Here is a 27,419-nt window from a genome sequence, read left to right as displayed (position 1 = left end):
TTTTATGGACAGAATTTCTAGGCGCAGCCAGGGCGTTGAGGGGGTCCGGTTTGGTGGACTCAGGATTGGGTCACTGCTTTTTGCAGATGATGTTGTCCTGTTTGCTTCATCAGGCCGTGATCTTCAGCTCTCTCTGGATTGGTTCGCAGCCGAGTGTGAAGCGGCTGGGATGGGAATCAGCACCTCCAAATCCGAGACCATGGTCCTCAGCCGGAAAAGGGTGGGTGCCCTCTCAGGGTTGGTAGCGAGATCCTGCCCCAAGTGGGGGAGTTCAAGTATCTCGGGGTCTTGTTCACGAGTGAGGGAAGAATGGAGCGTGAGATCGACAGGCGGATCGGTGCAGCATCCACAGTAATGCGGGCTCTGCATCGGTCTGTCATCGTGAAAAAGGAGCTGAGCCACAAGGCGAAGCTCTCAATTTACCAGTCGATCTATGTTCCTACCCTCACCTATGGTCATGAGCTATGGGTAGTGACCGAAAGAATGAGATTGCGAATACAAGCGGCTGAAATGAGTTTCCTTCACAGGGTGTCTGGGCTTTCCCTTAGAGATAGGGTGAGAAGCTCAGTCATCTGGGAGGGGCTCAGAGTAGAGCCGGTGCTCCTCCACATTGAGAGGAGTCAGATGAGGTGGCTTGGGCATCTGATCAGGATGCCTCCTGGACGCCTCCCTGGTGAGGTGTTCCGGGCACGTCCAACCGGGAGGAGGCCCCGGGGAAGACCCAGGACACGCTGGAGGGACTATGTCTCTCGGCTGGCCTGGGAACGCCTTGGGATTCTCCCAGAAGAGCTAGAAGAAGTGGCCGGGGAGAGGGAAGTCTGGGCATCTCTGCTCAAGCTGCTGCCCCTGCGACCCGACATCGGATAAGCGGAAGAGGATGGATGGATGGATGGATGGATGGATGGATGGATGGATGGATGGATGGATGGATGGATGGATGGATGGAATGTAAAATAACTTTAAAATACAGAATTCTAGGAAAATATAACACTTACATAGAGACTCCATTGAAAATTATTTAATGTTTTGGTTGTTATGAATGAGTGCACAAAAATAGCAAAAGAGTGTGAAGCCTGTAAAGGACCCTTCCCTAATCTGTCTTGAAATAGGCCTCACCCCAAACTCTACTGGCCTGCTTTAGCCCATCCAGTCTCCAAAAGGAATAAGTTTTTAAAGTTCAAAAATGACTTAAATGTCCCAAAATATACAAAAATATCAGAAAATGCCCTGAGAGGAACTGTTAAAAAACACCTCAGGTCTGGAAGAACAACGGCAGAACAGAATCTTTATAAAATAAACTATTTTTTTGGATTAAAAGAAACAAAAATGGTAGAAGAACACCAAATGAAACAAAAAGGGTTTGCCTAAAAAGGCAACTCACAGTAATTTAGGCCAAATTTGTTAATATTAAGAATCAAAAACCCAGAAGTAATAAATCCAGAAGCAGAAAATCAAAACTTACGAAGATAATGCACTCTTTGAACGTCATCCAGTGAGCAGCTCAAGAACCTTCTCTCCAGCCTCAAATATAAATACTGATAGTGGTCCTTCAGTGGTGACATAAGGGTGGTCCTACCTCTTGGGGTCCACCCTCAAAGAATATGTTACATAAGAAAACCACACCATATACATAGAAAGAAAATAATAAATAGATAACAAAATTTACATTGTTAATATAAACACGTACAAAATAATATATTAGAAATAACATAAAGGACAAAAGAAGTGAAAGAAAAAAAATATATAAGCCAGGGAGCATAACACTGGTTACTTGCTGAATATAACAAACTCTTAAGTTTTTCCTCATTCCAAGCCTGTCTTACTCTGTGTGCTACACGTGTGTGCTCAGTTCACTTTGAGTTCACTGCTTTCTTATTTCATTTTAAAAATATAACTGCCGTGCAGCTCTCTATAAAGTGTCTTGTCTTACAGTTACTGAACATGAAGATGCAGCGTTCCATTACAGAAACAATCACTGCAGTAATATTGGGCTCCATTTTATGTTCACCTTTGTTGTTACGGTACCATTATTACATGTCTTGATTTCCGGTATTTATTGTTTCTGTGCATTATTATTCTGTTGGTTTCCATTTGTTGTTGTTCACTTTTGGATTAGGTATTATTGTTATATTTTTGAGATATGCTTTAATGGGCATGTAGTTTGCAATGCTAGCCACAAGAGCTGAGAGTAGTGAGAGGTATGATATCAGTGCAGCATTGCTATAAGTAGTGGCAGTGCACTCAGAGCAACATCTTTTTGGATCCGCTTCAAAAAAATGCATAACCTAGGGTATAAAATGTTGCAATGAAAGCACAAAACTAAAAAAATTAAGTTTGTGTAATGTCTGTGTTGTAGGATTTGGTGTTTTGCAAGATGTTTCACTGTGTGTTAACATATAGATATCCAAAAATGCCTGTTTTATTGTTGGATTGTAATTAGTAAGTGGTATTACTTTGCAGGAGACAGTATTTCCAGATATGTGTACACTTTTGATTGTTTTATTTGCATTACATTTAAAAAAAAAAAGTATAATGCTAAGCATTTTATTTTTTGTTTGCTACCTTGGGATAATGTGAGAGAGACACATCATAATTGAGTGGTTTCAAATAAGACAAAAACACTGACATCAATGTTACCTCACCATTTTAAAGAGACAAGTTGAGGTTTATTGGTATCTGTAATTATTTCTGTGTTAACAAGTGCAGATGTGGCCATAAATCTGTCTTGAAGTTGAAGGTGCCCTGTCCAGGATTTGTTCCTGCCTTGTTCTGCCAGTGCTGTATAAAATGGGTTCAGAAAACAGGTTCAGTGATGGCTAATGGGGAACCATAGTGGCAGAGTCACTGGCAAGATATTGTAAAAGTGAAAGCTGTCATAGTACACTTTATTGAAATCCTATATAATATATCTTTTTAAAAGCAATAGAAAGCTTTGCATGACTACTGCTGAATGTGATGCTAATTCAGATCAAATGAAAATGAACTTGAGACGTGTCCAGATATAACAGGGCAGTTGCTTTGCTACATGTAAACACAGAGTGTCACTCCATGGGCTTTCGGTGTTCTTTATACCTGTTTTGCATGAAGGTTGTGAATCTTTTTTCTTACTGCATGAATTTTTTGCTTGCGGAGTTAATTGCTTATATGTTATGTGTCTTTTCAATATACTTTTGAGCCAGTGAGCCATGTGGTCTGCTGCTCACCTTTTTATTTCACTCTGATTACCTAAAGTGCTTTGAACCTTCACCTTTTTATTTTAAATTTGTAAGCATCTATACTTTGGCCTTGAAAGTTTCTTTATATTTTAGTCATATGATGGACCTAATAGTGTCCTGTTTGGAAACTGTGTGCTTTGATTCACATTTAACAGTCTGTGAGCAGACCTTATACATGAACGGCGAGGTAGAAACATGGTTAGCTCTAATCCTATAAATGACATAGAGTTGTCTGTGTTTCTGAGAGGGGTGTAGTTGCAATATTTCATCTGACATATTTTTAAAGTTAAAAAATGTTCATCCTATAATAAAAAATACTCCTAATAGTCTGTATTTTCATTAAATGCTGTAGTAGTGGAATTAATTTCTATGACCATGTGAGAGAAACTGCACTTGACTAGAAATGTTTTTCATGTGATTATACCATAGGTGAGTTACTACTAGATAGATAGATAGATAGATAGATAGATAGATAGATAGATAGATAGATAGATAGATAGATAGATAGATAGATAGATAGATAGATAGATAGATAGATAGATAGATAGATAGATAGATAGATAGATAGATAGATAGATAGATAGATAGATAGATAGATAGATAGATAGATAGATAGATACTTTATTAATCCCAAGGGGAAATTCACATACTCCAGCAGCAGCATACTGATACAAAAAACAATATTAAATTAAAGATTGATAACAATGCAGGTAAAAACAGACAATAATGTTAACGTTTACCCCCCCCCCCTCCCCCCAACGGGTGGAATTGAAGAGTGGCATAGTTTGGGGGAGGAACGATCTTCTCATTCTGTCAGTCTGTCACTGAAGCTGCTCCTCTGTCTGGAGATGATACTATTTAGTGGATGCAGTGGATCCTCCATGATTGACAGGAGCCTGCTCAGTGCCCGTCGCTCTGCCACGGATGTCAAACTGTCCAGCTCCATGCCAACAATAGAGCCTGCCTTCCTCACCAGTTTGTCTAGGCATGAGTCATCCCTCTTGTTTATGCTGCCTCCCCAGCACACCACTGCGTAGAAGAGGGCGCTCGCCACAACCGTCTGATAGAACATCTGCAGCATCTTATTGCAGATGTTGAAGGATGCCAGTCTTCTAAGGAAGTATAACCGGCTCTGTCCTTTCTTACAGAGAGCATCAGTATTGGCAGTCCAGTCTAATTTATCATCCAGCTGCACTCCCAGGTATTTATAGGTCTGCACCATCTGCACACAGTCACCTCTGATGATCACGGGGTCCATGAGGGGTCTGGGCCTCCTAAAATCCACCACCAGCTCCTTGGTTTTGCTGGTGTTCAGGTGTAGGTGGTTTGAGTCGCACCATTTAACAAAGTCTTTGATTAAGATCCTATACTCCTCTTCCTGCCCATTCCTGATGCAGCCCACGATAGCGGTGTCGTCAGCGAACTTTTGCACGTGGCAGGACTCAGAGTTGTATTGGAAGTCCGATGTATATAGGCTGAACAGGACCTACACACACACAATTCCAAAGATCCAATGTAATTGTTTTCCCTTTTTATTGCTATGGACTTGTGCATAACCATAACTTGTCATTTATAATTTCTTTTTCCCTCTAGGAAAAGGAGTCAGCCAATTAGTTTCTAGCCAGTGGATGTTAAGAGTTTAATGAAGTGTTTTTGTTTTAATTGGCAGTATTTTACTTAAAGTTAGTACTGTTAGAACCCATGGGCATTTGCATAAATGTTTGGCATGGGGTGGGGGGGGATTTCCTGTGAACTACAAAATAACAGGATGTTGATAGAGGCCAATAGTACCAAGAGGAAAAAAGGGTAAACTTAAACAGAAATAATAGAAATGAAACTCCCAAATTACATCAATTTCTTAATTTTAAAATGAAAATTGTATTTACAATAAGCATGTCAGTTATTGATATATACAGTATCAGTAAACTAATATAATCAAGATTTTGAAGTTGAATAATACGAGAGTGAAATACGCCGTTGTAGTTGATACTCCTCTCGTCTTCATTTATTAATTAATTATGTCAATCAGTTCATTCCTCTGCTCATGAATCTTAGGATTGAGTCTAGATGAATGTGCATATGACATATTTGACCTCAGCCAAGTCGTACATTTCTCTCTGACTTTTCCACTCTGCAGGTTGTTACAGGTAATGTTAAAGCAATAAAAATGGCTTATCGAATAACAGTAAGAAGATCAGCGTACGTCAGCCAGTCCATTGTCTGTCATTTCAAAAATGATTGAAGACTATAGCTGTTCCATGTCATTTTGATTGGAATAACTTGGGAATAATTGTTGTTTTATGTCCTTTCCACATATACAGAAAATATCAAAACATTGCTAAGTCAATTTTTCCACAAGTGGTGGGAGATTCCCCCTTTAACACTTGCAGTCCTTAGCTACATTGGATTAACTATCTCAGCATTTCCAGTCACGTTTATTTATAGCCCTTGCCGGTAAAAATTTTTTATGAATATGCTGTAGCTTCATGTGTGAAATTGGTTTTAAAGACAAAATTGTAAACCTCCTTCCTTCTGATGAGCAAAACAGGCGAGTTTCATTTTCTGAAATCAATGCTGAAATTTGTTTTGCATGCAGTTTCACAATCTGAAAACAGTTGTTTGGTGTTTGGGTTGGAATACAACGAATATTGTTCCATTAAACTTCATTTACACTTCTGCTTTTATCTGCAGGTAATAAACAGCACACCGGTAAAATAAATTAAATGTTATGCTTCTTATACACATCATTGCAGAGGGGAGCAGAGGTTATTTTTTTATATACATGTATGCTATGATACATATATTCCACAAAAACACATGCCAGAATGCACCATTGTACACATTACTATAATACCATGTTTTCTCTGCAAGAAAATACACAACACTGCAATCGGCCCCTTCCTGTTAACTTAGCAAAAGTCATTCCTGTTTCTTCATTCTTGTAGAAGTAGCTAAGGATATGCATGCCCTGATTCTGGGGAGAAATCTGCTGGGTATCATTTCTACCTCCAGTGCATCATTAGGATTGAACAGGCTTCTACAAGTCAACGAAATGTCTACACCTGACAGGAAATGAGCCTGGTGACTTAACCCCCCCACAAGCCACACGAGGATTTTATTTAAACACTAAATGACAGGCAGACACCTTTGGAATTAGTTAAGGAAAACACTTCCAAACAGGAGCTATAAACACCTTTCTTCATGTCTCAATGGCACAAATTTTGCTGGTAGTGAACAAATGATTTAGTGCAAAATAGTTTTACTGTAATCACTTGCTCAGCACTACACCTAACTAATTTTACTAACCTGTAGGTTCTTACAGTGTTGAAAACTTATATTAAGTTTGCTATTCTTACATTTCACATACAACTAACATATACTTGCTACAAATTAATTTTTTGCATTTCTCTTACCATAATAGTTAAGTAAATTGTTTGAAATGCTGCACCACTAATTTGACTACATCCTCTAGGCCAAATTTAGAAAAAGTTAAGTTATGTAAAGGACTTTATGATATGTTGCTGCACTGTGAAGCTATAGCTGCTGGCAAAGATGAGATACAGTGATGCACTGCTTTAATGACACCTTCTGTCTGCGGATTCTGTTGTGAAAGTCAGTTTGAAACATCAAGCAGTCGTGTAATCCATCATCTCCTGTCATTTCTAGTCTGAGACTCGTTAATTGACATTCTTTTTGACTCAAAGTTTTATAGTGTCATGCCACCCTAGTAATGCTATCTCAACACATCCAAAGTCCCCCTACCAATTTCCAAAAATATCACTTATCTGAATTTCCCCCGTTAATGACGCCTCTTGCCCTGCATTTTGATGCTGATTGGTCGTTTAGTCTCGAATTGAAATGCAGTATACACGGAGCTGCCACTAAGCAAAATGTAATAGACCTGCATTGCTTTTAGTTATGATGTGCAATCTATGGACATAAATTAAAATGCAATACACCATTATATTTTAAACTGACATGAAAATTGCATGCCATAGTAAAAATCAATCAATCGTTAATTATTACAGTAAAACAGCGTAAAAATGAGATGTCACACATGCATATGTATTGCATTTCAACGTAGTCAACACGTTGGATTGCATTTAATTTTGGCACAAATTATCTTCCATAATAAAGACATTTGCTATGTATAATATAATATGACAATTTGAAGTGCAAATAAGTTTGAACATTTAGGAGCTGCTTGTGTTTTGTTTTGTTTCCTGCAAGACTCTTTTTTTCTTTTCTAATAATGTGAGAACTAGGAGACCTTAACCCTCAAGGCATTCTAAGTATTTTCTTGACTTTCTTGGTTATTCTGGAAGTGAAACAGGTTTTATTTTTTTAGACTGTATGATAGATGGATCTTGACTGGGCTTAAATCACACAAATTGTTTCCATATATACCACTTAGTAAGGACCATAGATATTTACAGGTTGATATATGTATTCTGTCAGCAACTCCAGTTGATTCCAAGGAGGATATAACACTTGAATCTCATTCATATGTAATGTGTGCCTCAGCACTGAACTGTCACAGGAGTCCATTTAGCCATTTAACATTACACTGCTGTGCTACTTAAAGCTACCATGTGATAGACTTTCAAAAGTACAGCAATATACTCGTATGTCTGACCATTTCCCTCTCTGGTTTTGTCCATCTCAGATGATTTCTTTCTGTATTATTTTTTATGATTAACACAGTAGCACGATGCTTTTGTTTCTTTAGTGGAATCACTAATGTGGATTGTGTTATACACTTAAATCTTCTAAAGTCATAATACAAATTTTAAAATGATGGACAGTTAGGTCATGAATTTAATAATATTTTTTTATCCTTGTTTCACAGATAAGCCATTTCTGACTTACATGTACTATATTCTATTATTAATTTTCTAAACCTGTACATGCATTGAATTGCTAAAATAAAATTGTCAGAGGCAGCAATTCAGTATCGTGATATCCATTGTAGATATCTGTCATAAATTAGTGGACTTGTGTTTACATGCAGTGTATTGTCACAGGTACCTGCTGTGCATGTATTTGTTATATGTGGGGTTTTTTTAGGAACTTGTGCTGTATATACTTACCACACCACATGTATAAAATAAAACAATAAATGGTAATTCTTTTCATATGGCACATCAGTGACATACGCTGGAAATGTTACTAGGTTCTGTTCACACAGATAGTGAAACCTGCTGTAAGTCGCTCATGTTCAGCATTCAGAGCCAAATCTTATATACCTGATTTCTACATGAAAAGCAAAAAGCAATCATCAAGTCAAACAAAAGAAGAACTCAAGTTACTTATCAGGGTTTTGATAGTAATGATGTCTTTTCCATACAAGGTTCACTCCACTTGACATCTGCCATACAAACAAAAGTGACTACACAGCCTTTGTACAGTGCTGGCCACTAAGCAGACCAGCAGTACACTAAAGCCAAGTTTAGATTGTAGTTTTTTTTTTGTTTTGTTTTTCTCACAAGCTTTGTACCATAAAGTATTCTGGATCAAAATTATAAAGACAACATTCGAGGCAATTAGGAGTATGTGAATTTCCCCTTGGGATTAATAAAGTATCTATCTATCTATCTATCTATCTATCTATCTATCTATCTATCTATCTATCTATCTATCTATCTATCTATCTATCTATCTATCTATCTATCTATCTATCTATCTATCTATCTATCTAGCTCTAGCGCTAGCTAGCTAGTACATTTTATATCAAGCTGAGGGTACAATGGAAGTCAGACCTAAAATAGAATACATAGAGCAGCATGAAAATGAATGTTAATGCCTTTCTAATTCCAGCAGATACCCAGACAGCAAGAGTTACTAGATATATCACTGCAAACCAGAAACTCAGAAAAACAGACTGGAGGGCAAAAATAACATTTATACAGTATAATGCATATACCCAGATTGGCAATAAGTGTTGTGAAATTATCAGCCTCGACACACACAAAAAAGGTTTTGGGGCAGCCACCCATATATTATCCCTGGCTGCAAAAGGACATGAAAAAGTCACACTGAAGTGTATTGTTTGGAGTCCAAGATTGAACTGAGGTGTACTGATTTTGTCCGGTCTTATAAAGCAGGGAATGGGAAGTGATGTCATTGAGGTTCAGAAGCAGAAGTGAGATTAGTCTTGGTGCCGGATGTGAGGTTAGTCTTGGGGTCGGAAACTGGAAGTGACATCATTCTTGAGCCCGGAGGTGCCATTGTTCTTGGGGCCAGAAATGGAAGTGGTGTCATCAGGGTTGGCTCAGGTAGAATTTCCTGTATTTGGTCTGCAGAAATAACAGAGGAAGGCTTCCTTGCCTGGCATGGAATTACCTTCATTTGGTCCCTTCAGCTTCCTCCTATGCACGCGTGTGTGACAGTGTTTATAAATAGGATATGTAGGTAGAATATGTGTTTGTGAAGATACTGTATATTTATGGTAATATATGCCCACAAGTTTGCTACATGCTCATACACACACACACACACACGTACACACACACACACACACACACACACACAGATTTTATTACTTAATCTACCTATATCAGATACATTATAAATTTATATTTACCTTATGTTTATTACAAAAAGAGCATTGCAGCACTAGAGAAAGATCCACAGAAGAGTAACTAGGCCAATTTCAGGACTGAGAGGTATGAGCTATGAGGTATGAGCTATTGAAGGAAATGTCCCCTTTCAGTTTAAGCAAACAGATATTAATGAGTGAGATAACTGAAGTGTTTAAAGTGTGAAGAGACTGAGTACAGTGGATCCCAGATGTTACTTTAAAATAAATTCTTCAACAAGAACAAGAATCTTGTTATGGGCAAATTCCACACACATCTTTAAAAATTTTCTTTTCATGCAAAGAACCATACACACATGGAATAAAAGAGTAGGATTTTGCGATCCTTTAAATCTTAACTTATTATTAAAGGAATGGTCCACCCAAAAAGGGATTTTTTATATGTTACTTACTGCAGTAGTTTGTAGTGGTGATCAAGGACATTTTTAATCTCATATTTTCGTGGAGAAAGCACTTAAAGTGTGAGTGTCGAATGAGATGGATGGTTGTCCCAGTGGGTGGTTTCTTGCCCAAACAGGATAACACAATAAATGAAACTGGAAGGACAAACTCTCTGACCAGTATGTTGGAAGGACTAGGAGAGACAACAGTATCTTTGTAATGTATTCCCAGATACACTAGAGGGCAGAATCCCTAGGATCCCTAGTCAGAGTCAGGAGGCAGTGGATGAGGCTTAATGGGAGGAAAGTGAAGGAGGAGGATTACATTTATGTGCTTATACTTTGATTGTGCTAACTTGTGTGTTTAGGTAACATTACATCTTGCCTGAAGAAGGGGCCTGAGTTGCCTCGAAAGCTTGCATATTGTAATCTTTCTAGTTAGCCAATAAAAGGTGTCATTTTGCTTGGCTTTTCTCTACATTAATAAAAGAAACAATTTTTGAACCTGTGATTGTGTTGGGTGTGATTGTATCTGATGTTTGGAGCTCAGTGTCATCCCCTAATGGTTTTAAAAGATTGTGATAGAATTTGAACCAATAATGATTAATGGTGAACAATGGCAAATGATGTGAAAGCATCTAAGGAAAAAAGAAAAAATTCCCATGTAACTCATGTTGGATACTCCACAAGTCAAAAACACAGTATTATGAGAATACACATTTCCTGTGTATGTTATGCACAGAGTTTTCTGGTAATAGTAGTATTATTTTAGAAAAAAATGCATGTTTTTTGCACATTTGCCATAGGTAACGAACATCTGGATTATGTGACATGAGTTATATGGGAATTTTTTTCTTTTATCCTTGGACATTTTTGTAGTAGGTTGCCGTCGTCCAGCATTGGTTACTATTGGTCCCGTTCTACTAGAATCTCCGTTATGTATTTTATCCATGAGAATATGAGATTAAAATTTTTCCTTGGGCCCCACTACAAACTACATGTGGTAAGTAGCGTATAAAAAATATAATTTTTTTTGATGGAGTAATCCTGTAAGTATGCATTAAATTCAACTTTGTAAATTTTTTGATCTTCCTTGACTACATCACAATCTAAGCTTTGCAGATCTGACCCATTAGTGTGATGCCATAAATTCCTAAAACTGAACAAGGGTAAATTGGCAGTGTAACTACATCTAGTGTTACTCTGCCTTTACTAATTTTAATGTCAAACGAGGAGATGTTCTAATGGTTACTTCTTTGATATTCCAATGTAATTTAAAAAGAGGCTAAAAGCAACAGGTTTTCATATGTGTGTCTTTTTTGCCTTTTGTAGATGCACAGATGTTGGCTCATGCTAATGTTTTTCATCACTTAAATTTAATGTCTATCTTCATTAAAGAAGGTTCTATTGTGGTTTCTTAAACCTCGCCGTTTGTCCATCACCTTATCTTGCTCAATTGTTAAAGCCCTGTCCTATATATCATAACACGTTTGGAAAATGATGTCTTTATTGCTTAGAATTAGGGGGAAAAAAAGTTTTCTTTGCAAGAAGCCATTCAGAACTTCTTAAAAATATGACTGACGTTTATTAGTGTTGTTCTTAATAAGCATAGTGAATGTGCAAGTGCTAACCAACAGGATGCCTGAATAACTATGAGTAATTATCTCACATCAGATCTCTGATTTTTTGTTCTCTGGATAGATAGGATTGGGAATTTTGGATCATGTTTGTTGCCTTTATTTGTAGTTCATTTGTTGTAATGTAGTTTAAAAATTAGAAACACAGTAGTTTATATATTTGCAGAATAATAATTTCTCGATCACACACTACTGATCATATTAAAGGGTATTAACTTCACTTCCATATTAACTCTACCAAGACATCCTTGTTAGTAGTTCTCAATGTTCAATGTTTACATGTGATGGCAGAGCTCTTTCAGTTTTTCTTTGCACACCAAAATTCAGGCTTTTTCTCTCATTACATAATCAGACTTTCCAGTAAAGTTTTTCAAAGTCTGTTAAGACACACTATTATAAAACTACAATTTTTAAATCATGTATATTCCATAGCACAATGTAAACTTGATTTTAAAGATACACTTGACTTAAAATGAGGTTATTGATTAATATGGAATTAGGCATGCTGTTTTTGATTTTTTTAATCCTTCCATTTATTCATATTCATTACCTAATTTCCCCCATCACAGGGTTTAAAGGAGCAGAGGTCTATAGATATCTGTCTGTCTGTTTGTATATCTGTCTGTCTATCTATGTAAGTATCTAGCTATCATATAGCACATTTCATGTTACCTAACTATTGTATAACACATTCCATGTCTATCTATCTATCTATCTATCTATCTATCTATCTATCTATCTATCTATCTATCTATCTATCTATCTATCTATCTATCTATCTATCTATCTATCTGTATGTCTGTCTATGATTAGAAACTCCTTATCTTTCTATCTTAAATTGTATAATCTAAATCTGTAGACTCTAATAAAGAGCAGCAGTATTTTTGTTTGTTTTACAGAGTTTATTCTGAACCTCATTTTTAAATGTCAGATTGGCTACTAGATGGATGGTATCTTTTGGTGACTCTCCCCACTATTTGTTTTTACAATTTATTCAAAGTATCTTGTTTGTCAAAAATTGTATTTGACATGTTCCTTAACGCCTTTGTGCTAAAATAAATTGTGCCTTGCAAGTTTGTAGATTGTATTAAAATTTCAGAACTCATCAGCAATAAATAAAACAGCATGTGAGATTGAATGCACTTGAATTGATTATACTGCATTAAAGCAATTTGTCGATGCTGCCCTGTTCATCTGTACACAAGAAAAATGAGAGTCATAACACCAATAGGATAGATGTCATTCATAACCTGTGAAAGCAGCTTCTATCAGTGCTACATTTCATTCAGAATATCAGATCATTAATGTAAATATTTAGGTACACCACAAAATTGTTTCAAAATTATTTCTGTGTTTGAATGTGAATACATTAAGTTTTTTTCTTGCAGTTCAAGCGAATTGTGGTTTGTTGCTATTTTCATATGAATGTAACTTTAAAACAAATAAAAACTAAAACATATTATTTTGTAGTAAACCAGCTTTGATGGTATTATTTTTAGATAGATTAGAAATATCTTTCGCAGACTTCCAATGCCAAAGCAAGACATTTTCATTTTTTGAGATCATCTGCAAATGTGGCATGCATTTTTTTTAAATTTAGAACTAAATCATTGCTTATTTTATTTACTTTCAGATGAATGCGGATTCATTTCAAGAAGCACAAAAAAAAAATCATTGAGGGGCTAGAAAGCTAGAAAGTAGCTAGAAAGAAGTCCTCCAAGATACAGATGTAATATGCCAGATTTAGAACTGATGAATGGTTTAAAAATGACATGGTAATATGTACAACAGTTTTCAGGCCTCTGCAAAGGCTATGTAAGGCTATGTTTTGTCGCATTGAGAGAACAAGAAGACTTAAACAAGTTAGAAAATGTACCCGTTGTTAACAAGAAGACCAGATAGTTGAGGTCATAGGCAGGATACCCTGTTTCAAGTTTGTTCAAGGATCCTTTTTGTAAGGATTTCTGCTCTGTATAGCTGGTACTTCCAAAATGACCCCTGACTTCCTATGGTGGAACTTGTTTTATATGGGAACTAGTCATTTAGCCCGTTACAATAACGGGCGCTAGAGCAGTAGTGCATAAACATTAGTAGGAACAGTCTATATTAAATGGCAAGGGACTTTGACCTCATTCTTTTTGTTGGTCGTATTTTTCTTTCTTTCAGCCTTTCTTTTGTTGATGTTTACTTGCTGAGCTGACCGTTCTTCGTGGGCTGCCGCCGTGTATTGTGTGCCTTTAATTTTCTGTGACAGTAATACTGTCTTGTACGGCTCTATTCAATAAGGGCGCGTAGATAATTTAGTTCAAATGGCTCTGGAATATGTGAAGAGCAACAGGTGCAGATCTTTATTTACGTGCGCCTTTATTCGCTGCGCCCAATTGAGGTCGTCCTTTTGAGGCTCGCCTTTTTGTGCGCGCCCTTATTGAAGGATGCCTGTGCGCGCCCTTATTGAAGGATACCGTCTTGTACATCCGCTGGCTTGTACGTCCGTAATATACCTTTAATTTTCTCTGGCGGTAATACAGGCGTGCGCGTCGGTAATATGCCTTTAATCTCCTCTGACAGTAACACTGGCTTGTATGTGGCTGTAATATGCGTCACTGTATTGTGTACCTTTAATTTCCTCTCACAGTAATACTGGTTTGTATTTCCGTAAAACGCCTCTAACTTTCTCTGACTGTAATATCGCGCATAGCACCGTGCCCCGCGCATGCGCACTTCACCAGAAGACACCCACACACGGACACCTGGACGCACATAGGGATTTTATATATATAGATTAAGGGGTGTATTGTAACTGACATCATGGATCTTGAGAGACATCCTCCTCTATTCAAGGGATGGACAAGTAATGCAGGTTGAAGGATGTGCATGGCCCTTAATCTTTTCATTGTGCTAACACCCCCTTTATTGTCCTGCAGTGGGCACTAACTCCCTGGGAATGAGTTCTTTTGTAATTGCAGAGTGTTACTTGACCTGAGTCTATATAGATATAAAAGATGATACCCCTCCCTGGTGATTTGAAATCACATAGAAGAAATAACTTAGCTTTGTTTAATGTCACCTTATACTGCAGATGATACAAAGACGAATTAGATAGATAGATAGATAGATAGATAGATAGATAGATAGATAGATAGATAGATAGATAGATAGATAGATAGATAGATAGATAGATAGATAGATAGATAGATAGATAGATAGATAGATAGATAGATAGATAGATAGATAGATAGATAGATAGATAGATAGATAGATAGATAGATAGATAGATAGACATGGAATGTGTTATACAATAGTTAGGTACTTTATTAATCCCAAGGGGAAATTCACATACTCCAGCAGCAGCATACCAATAAAAAACAATATTAAATTAAAGAGTGATAACAATGCAGGTATACAGACAGACAATAACTTTGAATAATGTTAACGTTTACCCCCCCGGGTGGAATTGAAGAGTCCCATAGTGTGGGGGAGGAACGATCTCCTCAGTCTGTCAGTGGAGCAGGACAGTGACAGCAGTCTGTCGCTGAAGCTGCTCCTCTGTCTGGAGATGATACTGTTCAGTGGATGCAGTGGATTCTCCATAATTGATAGGAGCCTGCTCAGCGCCCGTCACTCTGCCACGGATGTCAAACTGTCCAGCTCCATGCCTACAATAAAGCCTGCCTTCCTCACCAGTTTGTCCAGTCGTGAGGCGTCTTAAGCCAGTGACAAGACCTGCCCGAGGCATGGAGTCTGTTGGTGTAGTTGGTGCAGTGGAAGGCATTCTCAGGAACAAGTGCCAACGTGTTCCATCTGTTTGTTGGCTTCAAAGATGTCCAGGACAATGTGACAAGGCTTTATACTGTTTTCTCCACGTGCAGAGCCCCCTTAGGCAATTCCAAACAAGGCAACGATGCTTAAACAAGGATACAATTCCATGCTGTCTTAACAGATAGAAATAGCACACAATTACAGCATCTCACAGTCTGACTGCACGACTGAATTTGTCCCAATCCATCTTTTGTCATACTGCTTGCTTGGCAGTTCTGTGTGAGCCCCTGTGCTTAATGTGGCTATGTGTCAGCTGTGCATGAAAGCAGAAAAAAAGCAGACTTATAAGATATAGTTGCTCAGAGCACAGTGACGTATTAAAGTTATGCCTACAAAGACCACATAAGGGACTCACCAGAGTAGCTTGTAGCGGGTGCAGTGCCACTAAGATTCACATTGCTGCAAGAATGGTGATTTATTTGTTTTTTATGTGGGGACCCCAGGAATGCACACAGCCTTGGCCTGACTCGCACCACTCACACACAGAGACTCAGAAACAAAACACAAATAATCAAACTGAATATATTAAATAAAAAATCGAAGGTAACATACAACTAAACAATACACAAAAACACAATCCCTCTCCAGCACTCAATTGGCAATCTCAAAATACGTCAATACGACAAATACAAAAAGCACGATAAACACCTAACAATAAACACTAACAACAGTCCATAACTCCATCCAAATGTAGCTGCAACAGATGATTTGGAATGAAGGAGAAAAAATGACAAATCCAGGGAACAGCTTGTTGTAAGTACTGTATAAACTGTCCTACTGGTATTCCTGATGCGATGAGGAGTGGTGTGATTTGGGAGCGCATTGTGCATGAAGCACAATGATAAATTTGACTCACTACTCACACGACAGGCAGGCATAAGACAGTCAAATGAAATCAGACAGAAACAGCAGACTTCTGAACCTCCTTACTGACTAGCTGGCTTCCCTTATCAAAGCTCCCATTGGCCGATCTTGGCCCCAGCAGCCCTGCCCTCTCCTCAGATGCCCAATCAGGACCACAGTAGGGTCTGCCAGGAGCTGAAATTATGAAGTCACATAGCGCTGCTACACCCTTGTTTGACAGAGTGATATAACATTCTAGTATATTTTGGGACTTTAAATGTTGTGGAAAACAATTTCTATTCCTGTTATTTAGGTTGTTTTAATGTAACTTAAATACTGAATGAGCTAAGTGACTTTTCTTTTTAGTTTTCCGGTTACAAAGATAATTTAACTTATGTGGTACAACTTTGAGCAACACATTTGATACTGCAGGGACTCATGCAAGCTGTTGGCATAACAATGAGTTCCCACTGTACGTAAGAATCTTGAAGTTTGGTGTTTCAGTAATGGGCATCTGTTCTGCCATCAGGAATTGCAGTCAGAAGAGGAAAATATGTAAATTAAAGTAAAGTTTCTCAAGGTAAATTAATTAGTAACAGGGTGCATAGAGTGTTTTCATTGTTTTTATGACAAAAAGTTTCTGGAAATTCAACAATGCTTTTTAAATAACAACAACAGAAGGCGATTGGCATTTTATGGCACACCTAAAAGGAAAGTCTACAAATCACCATGCCAGCTGGACATGGCTATATTTCAACCTTGTTTGTGTACACTGCAGTAATCCCACAAGTTAATCAAAAGCAATGATAGCATTTTACATGCCCAATGGTGTCTGCTTTCAGATAAATCATATATCTGTTGCCTACAATTTGCATATGTATACCCCAAGGCACAAGCAGTGCGTCACAACTGAGTGCTTTTATCACAGATGTCACTTACGTTAAGCCACATACAGTGAAAGGCTCATTACCATTAGTGGGTATGGAGTGACTATTATGAGAAGTTGAAGCAAGTGCATGGTGAAATGAGTGCGATTAGAAATGGAATAAAGAATCTCCCACAACTCTATTGATCCTTCTGCTGGCAGTGGCAAGTCTCATGTGCTTGTGACCCAGTGACTGCCTTCTGTGACTCAAAAGTGGCTGAGAAACACTGGTTTGGGTGTATCTGTCCTTATGACTAGCTCTGTGCTCAGGACTGCCTGTTTCCAGCTCTCTGCCCAGAGCCACCAGCAAAGGCATCATTCCGAGCCCTGTAACACAGCAGTGGAAGAAGCTGATATGAAAATATATGCATGTATTTAATTTATTCCAGATGTGAAATGCAAGAATAAAGCAACAACAAGAAAAATACATAACCCTTTGTGGGAGAACTGCAACAGAAGGCAGGAGAATAGGTGAATTTCAGCACAAAAACTCAAATCTGTTGTACAAAATATCAGCTTCCTTTTGTCTAGTGATGGACTGGTATGAAAAATAAATTTGAAAGAAACAGTTTGGATGAGTACATAATTATATACACACATAGTTGTGTGTGTGTAAGTTTTTTTTCTAAAACAAAACATGTGTGTATGTATGTATGATACATATATACTGTATAACTGCAACTGAAACTAAATGTGCCAAAAAGTATAACTTTGCAGTACTACGAGATATGACATCTTAACTGTGTAAACTGATAGCTGACAGATTGGAACACAAAAGAAACTTAATTCCAGGGTTGTGCATCATACAATATCTTGACTATGTACTGTAAAATCCAGCTTTTTGGAGAGAAATCCCTACAGCATTTTGTGGTGTTTTGATGAATTGGTGTACACAAACATTTTTAATCATATAAATACTTTCTTTTAAAAGTTTGAAGTGTTGTACTCGCTACTCTTCAGCTATTTGCAGCTTCTTTATTACATAAGCAGAATAATAGCTGTTTATTTTTGAGTATGTAATTTAGGCACAATAATGCCAAAAACCCCTAAGTGCATAAGGGGTGAAAAGGGAATTTTTTATTTTTTAAGTTTCAAGATGTGTACAGCACGTTCTTTTCAACATGGCACAATAAAAATGGAGCTTTCCTGAGAAATGCCCTTGAAAAATACGTGTACCCACAAAACCAGTCCACTTGGAGTTGAGACATTCAGAACTTGCTGGTGTGCAGGAACTTTCTTGATACATGTTAATATTTGCTAGTTTCGCAGTAAACTTTATTACATTTTTTTTATTTCGCTTAGCCTGCACAGTTCAAAATCCCATAGCTTAAACACTTGTGGACTGTTATAATTTCAGTTCCTCTGTTTATTATAGTAGAGGGAATGGGCTGAGCATCATTTTCATCTTTAAAGTTGCACACCATCTAGCTAGCTATCACTGCTGTCGTTCTGTTACTTATAATGGATGTTTTGCTGAATTCCTAGTTGTACAGAAGACTTCATTAGAATGCTCATGGTGTGCTACTGTCAGATGTGTGCCTGTGAATGCACAGTATCAGTGAGTGACCAGCAGTTTACCTGTAGTGTAGTTAAATATTATTCCCAGTGTTTGCCAGCATACACTCAAACACGTCAAAAGTTTGCTCAATCTAGGGGAATTTTTATAGTATAAAGTATAAATTAATTCATGTGCTTTACTTTTACTGTTGTACAATAATTTAAACAGTGAACTATTGATGTAAATACATAGTGTGAAAGTATTATTAGCTCACATCATCATATTATAGAGCTACCATTTATTTGTAATTGTTATGTTTTGTTTTTCAGCCGACAGCCCAAGCTCCTGGGATTCTCCCCCTACAGCCTCCCCAAGTTTGCCGGAAGTAGTCTCTTCCCTTGATGCTACGATCATACCATTACCTTCATCTCATCCAGCTCCAGTCTCTGATCCCATTCACCAGCTTCCCCTGGAGCCAGCATGGGACACCAAAGGGGAAAGCGAGACAGGACAGAGGAAGGAGCAGTCATCAGGTGGCATGGAATCAAGGATATCAGTGGAAAGAAAAGATCATTTGGAAAACTCTAAAGAGACAGATCGGTCACAGTTGAAGTGCTCGGCGGGAAAAAGTTCCACCAAAAAGAATAGCAGTGGCAAAATAAGAGAAGGTGGCAGGTCCATCTCAGAAGTCAGGGCAACTAGAACAAAGTGTTCACCAGGTATTGAGAACATTGAAGACATGCAAAAAGAGCATATCGATGGTCTGAAAGGTGTCAGAGGAAGATCTTTAGAGAGGAAAGGAACAGACCGAGCGCAACGAGAGAAACAAAATGAGGAGCCGCTGGAAAAGAACATTCAGTTAGGTTTAAATGGTGGATTCAAGAATAGTGGCGGGAATTATGAGATCCCTGCCAAGAAGAAACCTGATGGGGAGCCTTTGAGGATCTCTGGTGAAGGGCATTCCAATTCTGGAAGCTGTATTCAGAGCAACAGCAGTAAAACTGCATCAAGGAAGTCCACACTGTCCCCTGGGCCTTGGAAGATCCCAGGGTCTGACAAACTTCCTAATGCTTTGAAGTCTGGAACTTCCACTGTGAGCAGATAATAATAACAAAAAAACAAAAACAAAAAAAAAAATAAGACAGCCACAGAGTCATGATCATTTTGCCACCTGTATTAGATGAAAGATAAATATTCCATGTTTTTCATATCACTTTTTTTTATTTATATTTTGTTTTAAATTATTTGAAGATAATATACACCCACCACCTTAATAACTGGAAAGCATTCACTTTGTGAACCAGAATGTGTGCGACATCTAAAGAAGGACACTGAGGTGTGTTGTCTAATCAGAGGCATGCAGTGACAAGTCAAATTCAGGAACTCAAACCAGTCCTACGTTTCAGTACATGGGCTATGGCAGCTACAAATGAACCAAACCTATGAAGTGAACGCTTTGCAAGAACAGTGTATGGTGTTGCAGCCATTTTTTTTTTTTTTTTAAACTGAAGTTGTCTCATAAAGTAAGAGTATGAAGAATTTGCCTCTCCACCTCATTACCATCATCTTTGTCCCTGTCATCAGCAGACTGTGCACAAAAGAGGATATCCACTAATGGACCTCTGCCTTAATCTGAGAAAGCACTGATATGCAGGATATCTCGAATAACAACAGTTACAAGAAAGAAGGATTATTGTAAATAAAACCCTCAAAATCTATATCTAGTCAGAAGCTAAAGTTGTTTTTGAGACGCTCTGTGAGTAGCATACTAATTTGTCGAAATTCGTAGCATTGCATTTTCCATTTTTCTTGCATAATGGGCATTTTATCCTGCTCTCTTACAGCTTTAGTCCTTTGGGGTTAATTATTGTGAGTTGTATAACTCCAGGGCTCTAGCTGGACTCCTGCTCCAATCTATGTATATAAAATTCACTCCCCCTTATTATAACACTGTCTTGGATGACCAAGTTGTTGATATGTGTATAATTTATGACGATTTCCGAGAGTGTTTTGAAACTGGGAGCCATGGAACAGTGGCCTTATTTGGGGCAGTGATGTGAAAAGAGTGCCTTATAATGAGGGTGGAGTGCAATATGTGATATGTATCTGAAGAATGACTTTTTAAGTAGGTGTGATGTCACTAAAGTCTCTTCCATCGAAGCCAGTAAATATATTTAAAACTTTTCCCAAATTTAAACTTTGAAGCCTTTAAAATTCACGTGTGAACGGAAGGAAAAATATTATCTTGAAATATATATTTTAGTTTTTTGGATGCTGCTTCTTATAAATTAAGACCCCAACATTACAAATTTGACAATGGTGTCTTTTTCAGTTTGTTGTTTATGTTACCAACTTATTACAAAGAAAACCATTTAAATACATGAAGGAAACAGGATTTAGTTGATTCTGTGGAAGTGCAAAAATCCAAAGAAAAGCACTACTAGAATATGAGCCTGCCCCTCTGCTTCCCTTTTTGACTTTTATAAATTGAATGAGCTCAGCGAAGGGGGTGAACAGCAATTCTGTGATTCTCTGCTTTTGTTTATGACAGCTCTTACGTCAAAATGCTTTAACTAAGAGGCGCGTGCATGCCTACTGCAGAATGTGATGGTTTGATGTCAGACTCGTATAATAGCCTTAGGTTCTGTTTTTATGGCGGCAATGGGTGATGTCTGATTTCTTAGTAAAGTCAAAATAAGAAGGCATTGGCCCCTTTGTGGGATCAGGTGAACGGAAAGCTAAGAATACTGTACAGTAGGTCAGGGTACAAAATATGCTTTAAATGAAAAGTATAGGTGCCTTCCTTGGAGAAGGTGTAAAAACACAACATTTTGATTAGTGTTCCTTTTCTTGACATCTTGAAAGCTGAAACGCATATGAAAATGTTTTCTCTTGAGGCATCCTTTACATTTTTCTATTACGCAGCACCATGCTAACAAAGTGCCACTCTGACTTCCACATACAGTATACACATATATGTCTAGCATATAATGTACACATGTGGTATATATACATAACATTATGTGACAGAAAAGAAAAGTTCATTCTAGAGTTAGATGATCTGTCTAGACCGACTCTTATGAAACCCATGCAGTGTTCTTAGCCAAGATATTTAGATTTATTGCTTCCTCAACAGTTCAAGACTGTGTATTTCATACAAGCATTTTGAGAAATGTCCTGTGGTAAACAGTGACGAGCCATGGCTGCAGTAAGATGAGTTCAGCGCTCAGTGGGTTCTAATACCTCTGAAGCAGGCCATGGTCTCCACAGGCTGAATGTTAAAGATGGCCGCTAAATGGTTGTTCATTTCGAATGATTTTTCTTCACACATCAACAAAGGTAAAACATATATAAATCCTCTTATCTGAAGGCCAAGAGTTAATCACATTAGACCCATGTTCTAAGCATCTGGCATATTTCTAGCATTCTAAAATGATGCATTTTAGACAGAACAATATAGAGTATTCTTCTAATATGAAAGAGAGGCTTTATTGAACATCTAAAGTGTTGCCAAAATGGAACAATTGTTTTGCTTCAGACTGCTTCTAATTATAGTGCCATATGATTAGATGTTATTTTGTGCTATGAAATTAATAGGCCTCATATTCCTCCTCATGCTGCTTTGGTGCCAAAATGCCCATTGTGTACTGTTTAAAACAAAACGCATGGAGAGTGTTTGGAAGGTCAGATGGTTCAATTTAGTGTTGAAAGTATAGAAAAGCACAAAACATCATCAGATGTTTGTTGGGATCAGCCAGGATGCAGTCTTTCTGCTACTTTGTAAGAAACTGACTTCAGTGTGTGTTACCCCATGAGAGGAGAATGCAGTATAATCTACCACTGGCCCACGTGACCGCCTCGGGACGAGGTCTGTGGGTGTTGTGCGCATACAGTACATGACGTAGTATTCTTCTCATACTTTTCATGTGTGAAGAGGCAGAGAAGCTCTCCAGGCTCTACATTGCTTTAACAATGGAAACATGTTTTTCTCGTTTCTTTTTTTTTTTTTTTTTTTTTTAATTTTATTATTGCCAGTGGTATTTTTAAATGAAAACAAATGAAGGCACGTTACATAAACCCCATTCTGATAGGTATTGCTGTTTAGTGTTAGCTGTGTATTTACCTTGTACAGTTGTATCTCTATAAATATGATTCCATGTATTAATAGTCACAAAGACTGTAAGTGAGCAACTATTTTTATGAAATGCACCACTATGGATAAATTAACTTTTACATAAATCTTGTTTACTGTATGATATTCTAAAACACTGTCAAATAAATCCTGACTCTGTGATAAAGATATACTGCAGTACATTCCTTTGAGTCCTGTCCTTAAGTGATGTAAAACATCGTAAAGTAGATGTCTTCTAATATATAACTTGATGCCTGTTATAATGATCATTTTTATATTTCTTGTCATGATAAAACAGCAGGAAGCATTAACCCTGATGAAGTTAAGTGAATATCTGTACTAAACAATCTCCTAGTGAGACCACACCTGGAATATTGTTTGTAGCTCCAGACGCTGTGCAGGAAAGAGCAACCCAGAGGAAGTGCTACCAAGTGGACTCCAGTGGCTAAGGAATTAAAGCCCTTTCATCTTGACTGGAGATGACATCGTGGGGACCTAATCCATAACATTCTGAAATGTTACATCAGTAAATTGGAGGCAAATGAGTTCTTCAAACTACATAATGAATCTCATACTCTAGAACACCACTGGAAATTAAGGGGAAGTGCATGTAGGACTAAAGCCAGGAAACGCTTCTTTACACCAAGGACTTATGGGAATGGAATGTGGAACAACATACTGAGCAATGTTTTTTGAAGCAAAAGCCTTAACATTTTTTAAAAAGTATCTGGATGACATATTAGGACAACTCAGTTGTTAGCTAATGGAGAAACATTTCATGGCTTTAATGGTCTCATCTTGTTTGTTAATAAGCAATCTAAATAAAGTCAATGAGACTGAAATGACTGACCTACTAGGAGGCAGCAGTTACAAAACTGTTTTTATAAGTAAAAGGATTAAGGATAAGGAATATAATTTACTCTAGAAATTAGACTTACAGAAAATAAAAGAAAACGAATGCAAGGAAAGTAAGGACAAAGTCACTGATATTAAGAGATGTTAATATTTCAAAACTACCCTGATTTACAGTGTTTAAAAAAAATGAAGGGAGAACAAAAAGAAGCTTCCTAATTGATAGAAAGAAAGAAAGAAAGAAAGAAAGAAAGAAAGAAAGAAAGAAAGAAAGAAAGAAAGAAAGAAAGAAAGAAAGAAAGAAAGAAAGAAAGAAAGAAAGAGAATAATGTCAGTCTACAGGAAATGGAATGAAGGAGCTCAAAATATTTATCAAAACAGCAACAAAACTGCTGTGTCAATAACAACAAACATGTATTGCAGTAGAATCTAAAGTAAGCAGTCCACACTCATAAAGTTCTGTACCATCAAACACCTTGATGTATTTCTATAAAGGGACCTCTGGGAAATGGCAAACAAACATATTCAAATTACAAATTAAAACAGAAGTAAACTGGAAATAATTTAACCAGATTTTTAAAAATGTCAAGTTTTTGAATTCTTCCAGATACAGCAACAACTGGAGGGTTTGAATTCTCCAGCACAAAATGCATTAAAGATCATCCAAACTTCTGGAAAATGTGAGGTAGCTGATGATTGGAAGTCAAGCGGTCCTGATCCTGCACCAATAGGCCTGGCCACTGTTTTGTAGGAATTTCTACACGGCATGAGATGTTTGATAGGCCTGTCAAGCAAACCTTTTGATCAATGGGAAGGAAACAGGGAGTCCATGTAAGAAGTGAACACTCATGAAATCATCTGATGAAATCATCAGGTAATGCTCCCTGGACTATTTGATAGGGCAGTTTATGTTAAAACATTAGACATACAATGTCACATGTGGTGTAGTGGATCATAAAGTTTGCACCTGAAGGATGTTCTAATCACTGGTACTGTGATGTTATCACACTTTAGGCCCCTTTGGTGTTCTCCATGTATAAATGCATAGAGCAAAATACCAGGCATCACTTAGGGTACAGATGGTTGAACAGAGAGCCTACCTGTCTGTGAAGGACATGCATCAGGCTCGTTAGCGGGTGAACAAAGGAATCTTAAGTACCAAGGCACGCATGTCAAGTAAGCTTGAGGTCCTGGGATATAACACAACCTCTGCAAAAGGATTTGGTGCATCAACTACACAATGAGAATATATCGGACAAACTAGCTATTAGCTGCCTAAGAGACGCCATTACTTTGAGCAGTGCTACAATGCCATATTCATGCAGCCAGTGCCTGTTTGGGATGTTCTGCTGATAGGAATGGTCTTGTCTTTCGTTTTCCTACCACTGGCTCTTTCTCCAACTCCTCCTGTTACTGAACCCTCAGATAGTCCCATAATGCTGATCAATCATCATTCCAATCTGCAAATCAGCGGCGAATCAAAGTATCACTACAACAATGGTGGTTTGTGACAGCCCACTGGGGCCAATTAAAAAAAATGGCAAACGGTTGCCACATTTTGTCAGTTCTAGAGGATTCGTTTTATTCTAATAAAGATGCTGTAAGCCAGGGCTTTTTATTTTTGACAGAGCTCCACATATTTCAAGTGATTTTCTCTGTTTCTTATAAATAGCAATGTATACATAAAATAATAAAAAATATATAATTTCCAGTATATACACACCTGGTTGCTATTTGTTTTTGTGTAACTAATACATTTGACAGTAAAGCTGACCCAATCAAGTCTAAAGGCTCCCAATTAAAATGGACGTTCTAGTCAATCAGGGCAATTCTTCTGTTCCACCATTAGATGGAATTTGGTAGACACATAGCCAGGAGAGTCTGAACTGAACAATGGGATCACAAACCAAGCATCTGGCCTGGGCCTGAGCCAAAACGTGGCCTACATTCAGAGACTGAAGAACCCAACAAAGCCTTTTAGCACATAGCACAGTCAAAGTTATGGTTATTACCCATAAATTTGGACCCAGATTTCCTCATAACAGCAGTATAGTTAAATAGTGCTGCCGTGATGATGTCATACAATGTGACTACTGAGGCCACACCCCCAAACAGCAGTCACATTGTGGCACTCAAAACAGTGGCATCCACAACTCAAACCAAATGCTCTCCCAAGTGTTAGAAAATCAAATAACAAGGTCCAAATCAAAGATACAAATCGCGTCCTGCGAAGCAAAATGAGGATGGACCAGGACTACCAAAAACCAAAGTACTAAAGTCTAACTCAGGAGCAACAAGAGTCTAAAGCTGGATGTTTATCATGAGCAAAGCAAACATCTTTGACTCTCCATCTTGGTCGTTGACGTACACACAGTGTAAACACCACCGTAATGGGGCCACAAAATGGTAACACTATGCCAAAACATAACGTTAGTGAATTATAACATGGCTGCAGACTGAGTTCACAGAAAAAATAAACTGTGATTAAAATCCATGAGAGAACCAACTAAGAACCTTAACCAAAATTGGAACACCTGCAAATACCAACTCATAACAAAGTAAACGTGAAACTAAGGACTGCATGGTTCAAAACCCTAATAGAAAATAAAAATATATTAAAACCAGAAAAAAAATGAGCCAACTTCCTGACATTCCTCAGACGTTTGTGTGCATCTTGATTATCCCAATTGAAACAGGAAGCCCAGTAATGATAGATTTGATCCTATTAATCATGTAAGTAATTGCAATTTGGATTTTTTACTCTGAAGAATTTACATTACGAGTTAGATAAAAGATACGGTCTATCTGTCTATCTATCCATTTTTGTGCCATTTAACCAGGTCCAGGTAGTGGAGTCAGCAGTCTTAATCCAGATACCCTTTCTCCTCATCACCTCCTCCAACTCTTGTGGTTGGGGTTGCTGAAGCATCCTTTTCAGATACCCAAACCACCTTAACTACAGCAGCTCCTTTCAATATGGAGGAGCAGTGGCTCTACTTTGTGCTCCTGCTAAATGTCTGTGCTCTTCACTGTTGATCTCTACAGCTGAGTCCAGACACCCTGTGAAAGAAACTCATTTCTGCTGTTGGTATCCACGATCTAGTTCTGTTACTCACTATCCACAACTTCTGGCTATAGGTGAGGGCAGGAACATAGATCAACCGGTAAATCTGGAGCTTTGCCTTACGCCTCAGCTCTCACCTTCTCCACAGTTGACCACAACATCATCTGCATGACACCACTCTACCCCTACTATCTACCTCCCACTCACTCATGAGCAAGACCCTGAGATACTTAAAAATACTTAAGTATAAATACGTAAGTATCTCTTAAAGATACAATGCTTTGTCAATATTTACTAAAAGAAAATGACCTACATTACATGATGCAGATGCAAATGCAAGAAAGAAGGCAACAATTCTATTGAGCCCAAATGTCCATCTCTTTCAATGACTTCATTGATATTTTCAACCATTTCACAGTCATGAAGCTGTACATGACGAATGTGTCATGCAGCAAG

The 27,419-nt window shown here is 37.8% G+C and overlaps 1 protein-coding gene across 1 annotated transcript in view; it reads left to right on the top strand.

The window, feature by feature from the left end:
- magi2a (membrane associated guanylate kinase, WW and PDZ domain containing 2a) overlaps positions 1–20,055 on the top strand; it is a 1,178,725-nt gene extending 1,158,670 nt beyond the window's left edge. Inside the window, exon 22 of the mRNA XM_051924022.1 lies at positions 19,245–20,055. Coding sequence (XP_051779982.1) covers positions 19,245–20,020 — 776 coding nt within the window. The 3' untranslated portion in view covers positions 20,021–20,055. The remainder of the gene's footprint in view (positions 1–19,244) is intronic.
- Positions 20,056–27,419: the final 7,364 nt, after the last annotated feature.

The sequence above is a fragment of the Erpetoichthys calabaricus genome, chromosome 1 (genome assembly GCF_900747795.2).
Source record: "Erpetoichthys calabaricus chromosome 1, fErpCal1.3, whole genome shotgun sequence".
In the NCBI taxonomy this organism is placed as follows: Eukaryota; Metazoa; Chordata; class Cladistia; order Polypteriformes; family Polypteridae; genus Erpetoichthys; species Erpetoichthys calabaricus.
This window is presented reverse-complemented; position numbering and strand designations above follow the sequence as displayed.